Source organism: Pezoporus wallicus, unplaced genomic scaffold (assembly GCF_028554395.1).
Source record: "Pezoporus wallicus isolate ANWC-B61680 ecotype Strahan unplaced genomic scaffold, APGP_CSIRO_Pwel_v1 contig_8517, whole genome shotgun sequence".
Classification (NCBI taxonomy): Eukaryota; Metazoa; Chordata; class Aves; order Psittaciformes; family Psittacidae; genus Pezoporus; species Pezoporus wallicus.
Window position 1 is genome coordinate 1,017,987 of NW_026635263.1, and position 14,603 is coordinate 1,032,589.

The 14,603-nt window shown below is 45.9% G+C and overlaps 1 protein-coding gene and 4 non-coding genes across 8 annotated transcripts in view; all 5 read left to right on the top strand.

Annotated features, from left to right (window-relative positions):
* The first annotated feature begins 646 nt into the window (after positions 1-646).
* Positions 647-14,603, top strand: part of TEX14 (testis expressed 14, intercellular bridge forming factor) — a 29,377-nt gene continuing 15,420 nt past the window's right edge. For 3 of the 4 annotated variants that reach the window (XM_057415663.1, XM_057415686.1, XM_057415671.1), the window contains exons 1-13: positions 647-795; positions 5,886-6,000; positions 6,289-6,454; positions 7,126-7,262; positions 7,892-7,973; positions 8,415-8,545; positions 9,360-9,473; positions 9,913-10,036; positions 10,488-10,666; positions 11,830-11,981; positions 12,301-12,491; positions 12,695-12,845; positions 13,205-14,199. In XM_057415663.1, the coding sequence (XP_057271646.1) occupies positions 660-795; positions 5,886-6,000; positions 6,289-6,454; positions 7,126-7,262; positions 7,892-7,973; positions 8,415-8,545; positions 9,360-9,473; positions 9,913-10,036; positions 10,488-10,666; positions 11,830-11,981; positions 12,301-12,491; positions 12,695-12,845; positions 13,205-14,199 (2,673 nt within the window). In that variant the 5' untranslated portion in view covers positions 647-659. Of the gene's footprint in view, positions 796-5,079; positions 5,309-5,885; positions 6,001-6,288; positions 6,455-7,125; positions 7,263-7,891; positions 7,974-8,414; positions 8,546-9,359; positions 9,474-9,912; positions 10,037-10,487; positions 10,667-11,829; positions 11,982-12,300; positions 12,492-12,694; positions 12,846-13,204; positions 14,200-14,603 lie in introns of those variants that run through there. The other variant, XM_057415678.1, reaches the window with a different exon arrangement.
* Positions 1,648-1,857, top strand: LOC130602967 (small nucleolar RNA U3). The gene has a single exon (XR_008973032.1). It is a non-coding gene; the product is annotated as a small nucleolar RNA U3 (small nucleolar RNA).
* Positions 2,616-2,825, top strand: LOC130602958 (small nucleolar RNA U3). Its single transcript, XR_008973026.1, has one exon. It is a non-coding gene; the product is annotated as a small nucleolar RNA U3 (small nucleolar RNA).
* Positions 3,624-3,833, top strand: LOC130602962 (small nucleolar RNA U3). Its single transcript, XR_008973027.1, has one exon. It is a non-coding gene; the product is annotated as a small nucleolar RNA U3 (small nucleolar RNA).
* On the top strand, positions 5,101-5,310 carry LOC130602973 (small nucleolar RNA U3). Its single transcript, XR_008973033.1, has one exon. It is a non-coding gene; the product is annotated as a small nucleolar RNA U3 (small nucleolar RNA).

Here is a 14,603-nt window from a genome sequence, read left to right on the forward strand (position 1 = left end):
GAGGCGGGATGGGGTTGGGCTTGGGCCGTTAGAAGGGGCTGAAGCAGCCAAAAGGCTCCGGGGTGTGACCCGATCAGGGAACGGTGCTGGCTTTGTCGTGCCAGAGGATGACACACCTGTCAGGCTTAAGCGGTGTTTGCCGCACTCTGGTTCTCACCTCTCCCTTTTCCTCCTTAGGGCCACGTTTCCCCATGGCCAGACTGGTGCCACAAGTAGCCCTTCATTAGCATCACGGACAGGCCTTGTCTCAGAGGGTAAGGGAGGGGAGGGGAGGTGCTTTCACCGTTCATCTTGGGATTTGACTGGAGGAAACAGCCGGAACTGACTTTGTCAACTGCTAGAATCATAGAATCAGCTGGGTTGGAAAAGACCTTGCAGGTCAGGAAGTCCAACCATTACCCCAGGACTGCCAGGTCCACCCTAAAACGTGTTAATAAGGGCCTCATCTATATGGCTTCCAGGGAATGGAACAGGGAATGTGCACTACCAGAATGGTAATTCCACCACTGCCCTAGCAATCCTGTTCCAATGTCTGACCACCCTCTCAGTGAAGACCTGAAGGGTTTGGGATAAAAAAAATAAAATATATATTTTTGAGCTGTGGCACCTTGCAGCTCATTAATTTTCATACTCTTTCCTAGTTCTGTTGAGGAAAGAATATGGCTCACACTGTCCGTCTGACCATGCCCTGCCCTACCCAGCTTGGCAGCATCATAGGTGACTCCCTGGAAGCTCAGCTGCACGAGTGTGTCAGGCAAGGAAACTCTGTGAGAGTAAAGAAGCTGCTGAAACAAGGTAAAAGTGAAGTTTAGACAAGCACTGGCAGAAGAGTTTTACTTTGTGCTGTATGAGTAGATTTGGGGTGAAAAATAGCATGCTGTACAGTGCAGTTTTCTGGATGGAATTTATTTACATAATGATACATAGTTGGCCTTTTGGGGAAACTGGCACTAATTACTGAATTAAAATTGTAAATATATTTAAATACAGATTTAAAACGTGTTTTTTACAATATGTAAATAAGTATGAAAATAACTTGGGAAGAAAATTAAGCTTTTAGTGTAAGGTGCTCGTAAAGAAATTGGCTCCGTTTTATAAAACTAGAACTCTTAAAGAGTCAACTTTAAGAATAGTCTCATTAAATAGGACTTTAATTCTGATAGAAGAATGCTTCAGGTGTGGTTCAGATGTTGGGATTTTTGACATATGGATTTTTAACTTCGTGGGAGCAGGGCCTTGTGTAAACGCTGCAGATGAATCCGGTTTTCGCTGCCCCACGGCCGCAGCTGCCGATACTGCGGGAAAATGCGCTGCGAGCGGGACCCCTGCGCAGCACCCACTGCACGCGATTCCCTCCGCGCCGTGCGGCTGCGCACCTGGAGGCCGCGCCTGCGTGACTGACAGCGCGCCTCTGATTGGTCGTCTCAGGCAGACGATGCAAATGAGGAACCGGGGCCCGATTCCCGCCAAGCGCGGCAGTGCCGGGGGTCCCGGGGCGGGCCCGGGGGGACTCGCGGGACTCGGTTCCGCGGAGGCAGGGCTCGGCGGGTCGGTGCCGGTTCCCGCGGGTGGTCGGTCGGTGTCGGGTGTCCATGTGCTAGAGGGCGGTGCGCGGCGGTGGGGCTGTGCGCGCCGGGGGCTGAAGTTAAGACTATACTTTCAGGGATCATTTCTGTAGTTGGTCACTAGAGGAGAGTGATCGCACCTGAACGGCGTCACAGACCACGAGGAGGAGCGAGGTGCTGTCTCCTGAGCGCGAGGCGGGCGGGCGGCGCTGCTTGTGCAGGAGCCTCCCGCCATCGATGACCGTTCCCGCCCCTTGTGGTGTCGGGAGGGAGAGAGCACGGGCTGAGTGGTTTGTGGCCCTCTTTAATGACGGTTCTAAAAGCAGATGATGAGGAAGCGGGGAGTGCTTCCTGCCCAGGCTGTTCCCTGAGAGTTAACGCGCTCGCAAGTTTGCTGGTCTTCTCTGCACACGCTCCAACACCTCGCTTTCTTGTGGTGAGGGCCCAAACCTGAACACGGTTTTCGAGTTGTAGCCTCGCTCGTGCTGAGCAGAGGAGGGTGATCTCTCCCAAGTCCTGCTGTCCACACTGTTCCTGATACAATCCAGGATGCTCTTCACCTGCTTGGCCACGTGCGCACGCTGCTGTTCCTATTCAGCTGTCAGCCAATACCCCCAAGCCCTTTTATGCCAGACGTTTTACCAGCCACTCTTCCCCAAGCCTGCAGTGGTGCATGAGGCTGATGTGACCCATATGTTCATCACAGAGTGAGGAGACTAGGGAGAAACCGGGATCATCTGTCTTAGTGTGTACTCGGCTCCCCTTGCGCTGCGCAGCCTGGGGCGGGGCCGTAGACACCCCTGGCTAAGAGCGCGCGTCTGATTGGTCGTCTTAGGCAGACGATGCAAATGAGGAACCGGGGCCTGATTTCCGCCAAGCGCGGCAGTACCGGGGGTCCCGGGATGGGCCCGGGAGCCGCGGGACACGGTCCGCGGTGGTGAGGCTGGGCGGGTCGGTGCCAGTTCCCGCGGGTGGTCGATAGGTGTCGGGTGTCCATGTGTTAGAGGGCGGTGCGCGGCGGTGGGGCTGTGCGCGCCGGGGGCTGAAGTTAAGACTATACTTTCAGGGATCATTTCTGTAGTTGGTCACTAGAGGAGAGTGATCGCACCTGAACGGCGTCACAAACCACGAGGAGGAGCGAGGTGCTGTCTCCTGAGCGCGAGGCGGGCGGGCGGCGCTGCTTGTGCAGGAGCCGCTCGTCATCGATGACCGTTCCCGCCCCTTGTGGTGTTGGGAGGGAGAGAGCACGGGCTGAGTGGTTTGTGGCCTTTTTTTATTGGAGTTCTAAAAACAGATGAATGAGAAATAGCAGTGGGAATTACGGTGCGGTGGAATTAGTGCCCTCCAACGGGAATACTCTTCCTGCTGCTGCAGCAGTTAGCTGCCTGAACAGTAGGGGTGCGGCGAAGGTGGCCTAGTGCTGTCGAGAGGCGCTGGGCCAGGGTGACTCCTCTCTCTTCCCGTCACTTGGCTGTTCCTGAAGGCTGGGTTGTTTTGAGCCGCAGATGTCGTTCCTTGGCATGAGAGAGGGACCGTGCACGCTCTTGCACAGGAGCAGCGCGGCGCAGAGGGGTGCGGGGGCCGCCCCAGCCCCGCTCGGAGGTGTATGCTTGCCGTTGACGTTGCATCACTCGTATCTCTGCGCCGCGGACCTCGCCCCGCTGACTGCGGGAACGGCGCGCAGAGAACGGCTTGTGCGGCTCCTTCAAGGGGAACCCCCTGCAGCGACCGAAGCGCTGTCCGAGCCCGCTGAAGGGCGACACCGAGCCTTGGGGCGGAGTCCTGAGACCGCCGGGAGAGGGGTGCGACTGAGCGCGCGCCTCTGATTGGTCGTCTCAGGCAGACGATGCAAATGAGGAACCGGGGCCCGATTCCCGCCACTCGCGGCAGTGCCGGGGGTCCCGGGGCGGGCCCGGGGGGACTCGCGGGACTCGGTTCCGCGGAGGCAGGGCTCGGCGGGTCGGTGCCGGTTCCCGCGGGTGGTCGGTCGGTGTCGGGTGTCCATGTGCTAGAGGGCGGTGCGCGGCGGTGGGGCTGTGCGCGCCGGGGGCTGAAGTTAAGACTATACTTTCAGGGATCATTTCTGTAGTTGGTCACTAGAGGAGAGTGATCGCACCTGAACGGCGTCACAACCCACGAGGAGGAGCGAGGTGCTGTCTCCTGAGCGCGAGGCGGGCGGGCGGCGCTGCTTGTGCAGGAGCCTCCCGCCATCGATGACCGTTCCCGCCCTTTGTGGTGTCGGGAGGGAGAGAGCACGGGCTGAGTGGTTTGTGTCCCACTTTAATGACGGTTCTAAAAGCAGATGATGAGGAAGCGGGGACTGTTTCCTGCCCGGGCAGTTACATGCGATCCAACGCATTCCCCGAGGTTCTCGGCTGCCATCTACGTCCCCAGCCTCTCCTTGGGTATTCTATAGCGGTGGCACTGGGGACCTTCCAAAGGCAGTGCCGGGGAGGGGGGAAGTGGGCAGACGGATTTAGGCTTTAAATCCGGTGTGATTGTTCAGTGAAAAGAAACACTTTGAAAGTTTGCTAGCACCTGTGTGTGCAAGGCAGGCGATGGCGTTCTTGAGCCATCTATGGTGTAGGGTAGGGTGAGTCGGTGGTTAGTGTTGAGTGTTTGTCAGAGAGTGACGAGAGGTTGGGGGCAGACTGTTTGGGATTCGCCTTTCCTGGGAGCTTCTGTCACTCAGGCCAGACCTGGAGCATTTGATCAGAGTCTGATGGAGGTTTGGGAGAGATTGCTTGATTTTGTGCCCTTTATACAATGCAGTGCCATGGAAGGTGGGGCGGGTCAGGTTGGACCCAGGGGCACAGAGTGTCTGCTGGGGTCTAGGGTTGAGAACTACCCGGTGATAACACCATTATCCACACTGTGCTCCTGTGTGGGAGTCCTTGTGCTCAGGTAGATCTGGGGGATGTCAAAGATCGTGTTTAAGGCTGTGTTCTGTGGAGTTGTTGTAGCTGGTGCATGAGAGCATGCCTGAAGGTGCTGGGCCACGGTAGATGCCGGAAGCCAGCACAATCCCTTCAGAGCGCCATGCGAGACGTTCAGTGTTGCCTGGTCTTAGTGCCTGGGCCTCTGCTCCTACAGCGGTACTGGGCAGTGGACCCCGAACCGAAGCGGTGTCGTCTCTTGGATGGTGTAATGAAAACGGCAGCAGCTCGGGCGGGTGTACCCCCAGCGCGGAGCCCGGTGTCTGCGGACCTACACCTCTGTGTGTGCCGGGAACGGAGCGCTTGTCGCGGGAGGCCGCAAGGGGCATGTCACGTGTGCGGGAGCGAAGGCGGAGCGGCGCGTCTGATTGGTCGTCTCAGGTAGAGGATGGAAATTAGGAACCGGGGCCCAATTCCCGCCAAGGGCGGCAGTGCCGGGGGTCCCGGGGCGGCCCGGGGGGACTCGCGGGACTCGGTTCCGCGGAGGCAGGGCTCGGCGGGTCGGTGCCGGTTCCCTCGGGTTGTCGGTCGGTGTCGGGTGTCCATGTGCTAGAGGGCGGTGCGCGGCGGTGGGGCTGTGCGCGCCGGGAGCTGAAGTTAAGACTATACTTTCAGGGATCATTTCTGTAGTTGGTCACTAGAGGAGAGTGATCGCACCTGAACGGCGTCACAAACCACGAGGAGGAGCGAGGTGCTGTCTCCTGAGCGCGAGGCGGGCGGGCGGCGCTGCTTGTGCCGGAGCCGCTCGTCATCGATGACCGTTCCCGCCCCTTGTGGTGTCGGGAGAGAGAGAGCACGGGCTGAGTGGTTTGTGGCCTTTCTTTAATGCGGTTCAAAAGGTAGATGATGGAGTGGCTTTGTGAGCGGTTTAGAGTGAGCTCGCTGTGCGGTTGTGGTTTCCGATCCGTATCCATCTGGTTACTTTGTATTCTGTTTTAATGTGGAGTGGAGCTTGGTAATTTGACGAAAGTTGGTCAAAGTAACAAAATATTCATCCATCTCTCGGTTACTGCCTTAGAAGGATTTATCATTTTATTAATACAGTCCTTCAGTGTTGTCTTTGCTTATCCCCGTTAATACAGTGTCTCTGCTATTTATACATTCAGTATTTGAAAACATTGGAGGAGCAATGCTTGGTATGTATAGACCGTTACAGAGAACCATCTGTCCAAACGCCCTGCAATGAGCAGGGATGCCTTCACTTAGATCAGGTTGCTCAGAGCCACAACCAGCTTGGCATTGAATGTGCCATTAATGTTTTCACGTTTTCAGTATTTCAGATGGAATATGGCCATTAGTGTCAGCGTTAATGAAACATTTCCTTTATTTTGGTTTGGGGGGCAGAACATAAGCACTTACCTCCTAATGTTTTGTTTCCTTGTAGGTGTTTTTGTTGATGCTGTAAATTCCATGGGCCAGACTTCTCTCTTCACTGCTGCATTGCTGGGTCTTGGTAAAATAGTGGATATACTGCTGGATTATGGCTCTGATGCTAATCAGTTAAGTATATTTTTTTTTCCTTAAATTTAAATTAATCTTTTAGTGGGTTTAGTAATGTAATAAACAATATTTATTGTATATAAATGAAGAATTGCTTAAGATGCATGTTTCTGTGTTAGCCGAAGATCCTCAGAGGTATGTAGGTGCATAATTTTCCTCTTTTCATAGTGTATCTTATTGTTTGGGAGTACAGAAACATTCCAGGCATGCAGCTGTTTTCCCAAGAAGCACAACTGGCTGAGTGTAGGAGAGGTAGCTTGAAACATTTCTACTTTAATGTTCCCCAGTCGCTGTTACGATGGAAGCACTCCAGTCCATGCAGCTGCATTCTCAGGAAATCAGTGGATTCTTAGCAGGTTATTGGATGAAGGAGGTGATTTGAGGGTGCATGATAAGAATGGGAAAAAACCTCAGTGCTGGGCTATGTCAGCTGATAAAGAAACCAGTGCTCAGGTATGTGTGTGTAATATGTTTTGAATATGTGCTAGATATGTGCTCACATCTTTATCTTAAAGTGAAGAAACTCCAGCATTTTATGAAGCAATTCTTGACCTTTACATGTTAGATAATTAAATATTTAAAATTACTTTTCTACATCAGTAATGGTATTTTGACATCCTCGTGATTCAGTTTTAACTAAAGTTTTCCTCAGGTGCAGGGGCATGTCTGCCCGTAACTTGTTAGAACCTTTATGTATAAGTGTGCAGTGAGGAGAATGACAGGCTCTTGTTTTGTACCTCTGATATATGTAGTTTGTTGGCATGTATGTGCAGTTCAGGAGTAAACCTGAAATAATTTTCAAGTGTGTCTGAGTCTGTGTATGAACAGTTTCAGCAAATGTGTCAGTTTTGCAAAGTGTGATGTTGAATTAAAACTCACAAGACTCCTCTTAAAAAGAAACCTTATATTACAAATTTCAGTAGGTGGATGTCTTGAAAGTTAATCGTTTAGTACTGAAGTAAGCTTTCTCTTACATTGTCATGTAATTGATTTTCTTCAAGTTTTTCTGTCTGTCCATTTCTTGAAAGGCCTATTTACAATACTGCCACTAACCAGTTAATTTTTCAGCAGTCACAATCTGAAGTAATTTCATGTTGTTGTTTTTCCCTCCCTCTCCTCTCTAGATGCTGAAATTTATACAGCGTTGCACATTGCACATGCAGGCTGCCATTCAAAATTTTCCCCCTGATCTACTCAGGAAGGTTGGCTCCTCAAAAGCCCTGGCCTACAGTCCGTCTCGGTTAGGTAGCCTTGTGCAAGGGTAAGAACATATTCTTCAGTACTGAGGGACTAAGCTACAAGGACTCTTACTTCCATATTCTGTGATGTTAAAATGAATATGTTCTTGTTTCTTTTTGACAATATCCAATTTAAAACCAGTGTGTGTAAGGAATGATGGTCCTTTTTATTTCTGTTGTGAGAGTTCCAAATAGAAACTTGATAATTGTAAATATCTGTACATTAAGGGATACTCTTGAAGTCAGCAATACTGGACTTTAGTAGTATTAAAATGAAGGTAACAGGAAGTAGTTTGTGTCTTGACCTTTTTAGGTCTTTTGGGTGTGTGCTGCCAACCTTTTCAAGAGCTTTTATGTCATATACGTTATAGGAAAAATACATATTTGTGAACAAAAAGCCATCCAAGATTCCTACATGTGTATTACAGTCTGTCTTGCTTTAAACAAATACATAACAGTATACCTAAAAAATTTTAATGATTTGCACAGTAATTTAGAATTTCAGCATCTGCATCACGCTTTTTGTGTGGACTACTCAAATGAAGCATTTGAAATACATGGCTGTTGAAGAATTTCTGCTTTTTTCTCTTGTATTTTCCTCAAAGCCTTGGCCTATCAGTTACTCTTTTTGCTTATTTTTTTCAATACATAGAAGTGCTGTCAGTCCTCTGGGCAGATTTCTAAAAGGTGGTGCTAATGCAGCCAAGAACGTTTACAGCTTTGGCTTTGGGAAGGTAAGATGCTCTGGGTAATGGTTTTCTAATGATATTAATGCAGTTTTTCACAGTCACATATTCTTCACAGTAATTACCCCACCCATTTATTTTAAATTTTTAGTGAGTTCTTATTTTTACTGAAACGGTGGGGGAAACCTGTGGAGAGTGCAGATATTGAGTCTGTTAGTCATTAGTATCAGAGGAAGCTGTTTCAGAACAGGCAAAAAAAACCCTCTCCTGTTTAAATGTCACCTGTGGGAGTTCTTAACAACTGTTTCTGCTTTCCTTATTTCAGCTTCGTTAGAAAGTTAGGCTTTTGGTATAGATACTGTAACATTCCATTTTGATGCTTTGGCTGATGCTCCCATTGTACTGGTTGCACTTGGTTTTTAGTGAGCTTGTGGCACATGTGGTGGATCTTGGGAAGTTCCTTTTAGTTATGGTCTGGTGGTGTTTCAGTTTTATCTTGCAGGTAACGGGCATCTTGAGTACTTGGCATCTCTCCTTATTACTGGGGAAAAAGACCTGGTTCAGGCAGATGATGAACCAGCATTTTCTTACCATGTTGGTCCATACATGGTCATGACAAAGTAAGTGGAATCAAAGAGATTTTAGCCCTTCTTAGTGTGTATCTGTATCTATTAAGCAGCAAGTTGTAGCACAGGCTTTGTTTGGAGAGTTTTCCTGGTCTGTTCTGTATTCATCTACTGCTTCCTGTTTGCAACTTGTTTTTTGCAGTGCACAGACCGATATTTTCTTTAGACTCCCTCAACATGGGTAGGTTGCTCTGGTCCTTTCCAGCCATATTAACCCAATTATCATTACTCACTGATAGCGGTGTTTCAGTACTGATTCCTTTTGTGATGGGAAATGGGTTGCTGGGGTTGCACAGCGTTGAGTCCTTGTAATTGTTGGATCAAACCTTGGGCTTCTGCATATGCATGTCTTCAGCGTACTTGCTCAAAACTGTGGTGAAATGAGAGTTGAAAGTTCAGACTGAATCTTCTTGTTTTTTAATCTTTTGTATTGTGTAGCAAATAGTTGTGCCTCAGAGGCATCCAGAGAACTGATAAATTGGTGATTTAAGCTTCCCAAAGCTCTGGCTTGTATCACAGTAGCCTGATGGCCTTTAGAGGGGGAAGTTTTAAAGTGACCTTGTTCTTTACCTTGAGTCATGGAAGGGTAGCATCTTTGGACAGCAAACCTGGCCTGTTACATCCAGTCCTTAACGGGATGAGAATTTATTGTCAGTTTGAAAAAGGATATGCCATAGCTGGTGTTGTCAGAGTAATGTTACTAACAAAAGGAGGCAGAACCAAAGCATTTCAGAATTATTTGTAAGTAACCCTGTAACTGGGAGAAAATACTGCAGAAAACATCTCATAGAAATTCCTTTTCTTGTAGCTTAATGTGGGGAGGCAGCAGAGTTACAGTGAAGGAACTTGGCTTAGAGCCCCATCAGAGCTGCAGTAAACTGCGCTTCGCCGATCTTCTTGTTGCAGAGCAGGAACACAGCAGGTAAGAGAGAATGTGCAGTAGCCACAAGTGCTCCTGGGGTTTGGGTGTCTCCAGGGATGTGAGGAAATGTGATTAACCTCAGGAGGACTGTGGTTGTCCTTGCTCTCCAAATGAGAAATACAGGTCTCTTTCTTCTCCTGCCTATTTCCATTCCATTTGCTCCCCAGTGGATAATACAGAGGATGATGATACTCTCTTCTCATATGTCTGGATGAATGCTTTATTGCACTTTGCTTGGATGGCTTATTTATAGATTCTTCTAATTGTGACAATAAGCGCTGTTTCCTAAATGCTTCCTAATCTATGGTTCTTTTAAAACTTGGTGTATTTCCATGAAAAGTTAGAAACATTCATGTTGTATTGATTAAAAACATCTAGAAAGCCAGGACTTTTTTAATCTCAGATTTGCCTTACTTCCCCCCCCCCCCTCTCTTTGCAGTAAACTCAGACATCCTCATTTGCTACAGTTGATGGCTGTGTGTCTGTCTAGTGACTTGGAGAAAACCCGTTTGGTATATGAAAGAGTTAACTTTGGTACTCTGTACAGTATCCTTCATGAAAGGGTAATTGGAAAACTTATATTTTAAACAGTAGTTAATTGAGAGGAAGAAGTTTAGTAACTACATCTGCCAACTTTACTCAAAGAATAAGAAGACAAAATTGCCAGTCTGCATATCCAGGTTTCTGCTTCTTTGCACAGTACCAGGTACTCTGTAACCTGGTAAAATTTATAATTGGCAAATAGTTCACTTAGTGTTTAGGTGCAGTTGCACTGGTATTCTAGTTTGGTGTCAGTCTTAACATGGCTGAGCTTTTAATTTTCTGCATGTCACTGTAGACTGCAAATGTGGCAAAACCAGCTTTTGCCCTTGAATATTTGTGTGTAATACATTGCAAAATGCCTGTGTATAAAAGCAAAGGTTTGAACTCAGTTGTGCTTTTTTCTTTTTTTCTAATCAACTGGTTTGTGTTTTATTTTCAATATTAATTTGGTACTTTTGGGTTTTATTCCAGCGTACAGAATTCCCAGTACTGCACATGGAGATAATTTTGCATGTGCTGCTTCAAATTATCGATGCTTTGCGTTTTCTACACTCCTGTGGATTTATTCACCGTTCAGTTACCTCGTACGCTATTCAGATTGTTTCTTCTGGTGAGGCAAAGCTGTGCAACTTGGAATACATGATAGAGAGGTAAAGAGTGTCCTCACTGTTTCTGTGGAAGGAACAAACATGAGTAAATTGAGTATGAAATTCTGCTGATGTGCCCCCCTTGATGGCAAGGGAGTCCTGCCTCTGGGTTAGGCAATGGAGTTAACTGGAGTAAATTATAACTGCTCAGGTACATTACCTTTGCCACAGGCAGTACAGCAGGCTTCAGGGGGACTTAGTTTCTGTGTTGTATCTGAAAATAGAAACTAGTAAGAGAAGCAGCTCTTTACTGCAGTATAAAAATACCGTCATAGAGAAATAGAATCTAATCTTACAGACCAGAGATGTAATTCCATTTTGAGTTATTAATTCTGCTGCTGGGCTAAAAATAATTTAAGTGTCCTTTTGTTATCCTCAACTTGTGTTTTTGGAGACTTACCTAATGGTTGAAGATTCCACACCTCATGGAACTGGTAGTAATTAAATGCCACTGGTGACAAAGTTTCTTTTATGAGGGACACTATTTCATCTTGGTAGATTATTACTTATATACATTGTTTTTACTTCTTTCTTGTAGTGCAGTCTGATTAGAAAGGAAGTAAGTGGCTGGTTAGACTGTAAAGAAAGAGTAAAATTGATAATAAACAAAAATTTGCTGGTAGTAATGCCCTGAAAGGAGCAAAGATACTTCCTAACCTCCTTGTGAGCTCACTTTATTAATAAAGCTTGTCCATTTCTTGTCTATTTCAGATACAACTTGCTGTGAAATAAATAACAAAACCCTTATAGTTAAATATGAGGAGGAAATTACCTTCTAGACATTGCAAAATAAGCATTGTCAGGCCAGGTGATACCTTCTTATGTTTTGCCTGCAGTCGGACAACACTGGCCAGAGCTCAGGGGTTGCTTGTAAAATTCATATTGAGAAATTTTCGGCTTTCTCCAATGTCTTTTTGAGTGTAAATTTGTTAAAGCAGGTGTTACTTTCACCAGAAAGTCTTTGCTGCAGTGTGCCAGAATACACTTTATTGATGTGAAAATACTACATGTTTTATTTGAGGATACACTCTGGACCTTTTAGGTATTTAAACTAAAAGCAAATACAACAAACTCGGGTGTTTGAATTCCAAAATCCAGAATTCCAATATACCTTCTGGTTGATTGTGTTGTAAATCCCAATTTACAACTTTTTTCCCTTTATACAGCAAAGATGGTGGAGAACACAGTGATCTGACACGTATTCCTGTCCCAGTGCAGCTGTATAAGTGGTGCTCTCCTGAAGTAATCTTTGAAAAACTTGTCACAGTCAAATCGGATATTTATAGCTTCTGTGCAGTAGTGCAGGAGGCCTTGACAGGTATATCTGCAGGTTTAGACTTTTGTCACTTGGGTAAGCCACCAAATGTTTTCAGTGCAGACTGTCTGCCCCTAATGTCTGTTTAATTCCTCTGTGTGACTGGATGAAACCTTGCTGTGATGGCTTATACAGAGTTAACTGGAAAAGGAACCCTTCAGCCAAAACCCTAAATGTTAGTGAGATAGTAGCTGTACATTAGAGAATGTGCAGATAATAATGCTTCAATATCTGATTCTTTTTACCTTTTTTTCTTTTTTCTTTGTTTTCACGAGCACCGATATGCAGCTTTTGACATGAAGTCTGTATTTATGTCTTGCAGAGACCCTCCCCTGGAAGGGTTGCAAAGACTCAGTTATTAAACAGCTCATAATTTCAGGACAGCAGTTGGAAGCAGATGTTAGACTTCCTGTGCCTTATTACGATATTGTAAAGTCAGGGCTGGAACCTAAACAGAAGAACCGCTCCATGAATCTTCAGGATATTCAATATATGCTGAAAAACGACTTAAAGGTGACTTCCAGGATTCTAGCCTTTTATGTATTTAAACCAGCAGTTTTGTATCCATTCAGATTCAAGTTGTTCTGCTTAAATCTAGGTGGGAGACAATCCAAACAATCCTTTACTGATTATGGAGGCAGGCCACCTTCAAAGAGAAGGTAGAGACATTGAACTGTTGAATGTAGTTATCTTTTATTCTGTTTTTTGTATTACAGGATTTACTTAAGTCTCAAACTGGTCATGCTGATGAAATGCCAAAAGCACAGAGACCCATTGGTTTTGCAGATGTGAACGTCTGCTTGGTATCAGCTGTAAGAACCCAGAATAAAACACAGGAATTTGGGGGAAAAGAGAAAACCAAGGCTGGTGAGTTTCTTTTAGAAGATGTTGTGTGTCCTTACCTTAGCATGTTCCTCAGTCCATAAAGGTCTTATATAAATAATTAAAATTTGAGCACTTACAGATTTTATGATACAGTTTGGAAATGGAAAGCAGTTAGTTTTGTGTTCTGGCTGCCACCCTTAATGTAAACTCAAGACTAAATCTGGTTAATATTTGAAGTTTAGGCATGTTTTCAGCAGAGGTGTTAAATGCTGTTCATGTCATCTACAAAAGACATGAATTCCTGATTGTACAAAAACAGTGTGTTTGGACATCTGGAGAAATGGCTTAACATCTAAAATCTCTCTCCATTTATTTTTTTTTTTATGTATTTTTTTTCCCAGACAACTCTACTTCCTCAATATACTCTGTTTTTCCTGAGGAGAAAAGTGTTTTAGTGCCCCAAGAGGCATCAACCAGTCTACAGACAGTTACACAGAGTGAAAATCAGGATGTGGCTTCTGAGCTTGAGATGACCGTGAGTGTCAGTGATGTGGATGACAGCCTCTGTAGTTTTGAAATCAATGAAATCTTTGCCAGTTTCCCAGAACTTCACAAAGACTTCCTGGAAGAAGGAGCTGGATTAAGTCAAACTCTAAAGGACAAAAAAAGGCAGCAAAAGGAAGAAAATAAGGCTACCTTCAAAGAAGAAGAGAAGGCTAGCTTCAAAGACGTGTCTGCATCCCCTAGAGTGCACTGTGAGGAAAAGCCAGTTTATGAGGAAGACAGCTTTTCGGAATCAGATACAGAGTACTCTACAGAAGCCCAGCAGAGCATGACTGAGGCCTCTGAACTGTCACAGGTGAGAGATGCTGGGAGACTGGTGAGTAATCTGTCCAGAACTGAGCAGCGCATCAGCAAATGTGTCCTTAGTGTAAAGATATCTCAAAGCATGGTGCAGCAGATATCAGATTCCCTGTGCAGGCTAGAGGAGAAACTGGACAAATCAGAGGCCACTAAAAACCAGAACAAGATGCGCCAGGAAGTCGGAATGAATCGGCTCTCTAAGCAAAACTTTCAAGGACACTCTAACAGATCTGATGGTACTTCCCAAAATACTGATAATCCTTTTTCCGGAGTTAATACCTTTTCATGGAAGGCTGTAGGTCCACCATCAAGAAACTATGTTCCACCAGTAGTAACATGTCAGGCCCAAGGAGCATTGGGTGGAGGTGTTTTCCAAGCTGTTTCAAAGACAGCAAAAGCAATCGAGGCAATTCAGAATGAGAAGTGGAAGTGCTTTCATGAGGTGAATAAGAGTAAAAATGAAAACAACCATCATGATACCACCTTTACTGTGATGAAAATACAGGACGATCAAGTGAGCCTGGACCACAAGGTAAAGGGTTGAGTAGGGTGATTGTCTTCATCAGTCCTTTATTCCTTAGCAGATAAAGAGACATAGTTATGGATGGTGTCAAAGAGGAGGGGTGAATCTGTTGTTTACAGTATTGCACATGCCATATGCATTGTAGGAATGAAAATTGTCAGGTCAGCAGGGCAATAGTATTATTTCGTTTCTCCCCACCCCTCATCCCAAGCAAAATACTAGTCCAGTGGCTCAGGAGGGGATAAAATCCTGTTCTAAAATAGAGATGGGACTGTTGGGGAAAAGGGCAAGCAGAGATTTTTGTTTATATACTTAATTATGGATATAATTTATTTACATTTATCTCCATTCTTATTATTGAGATCATAAGGTGTCCTTAATAAGGGCTTCTAGATCATTTTCATTGTTAAATA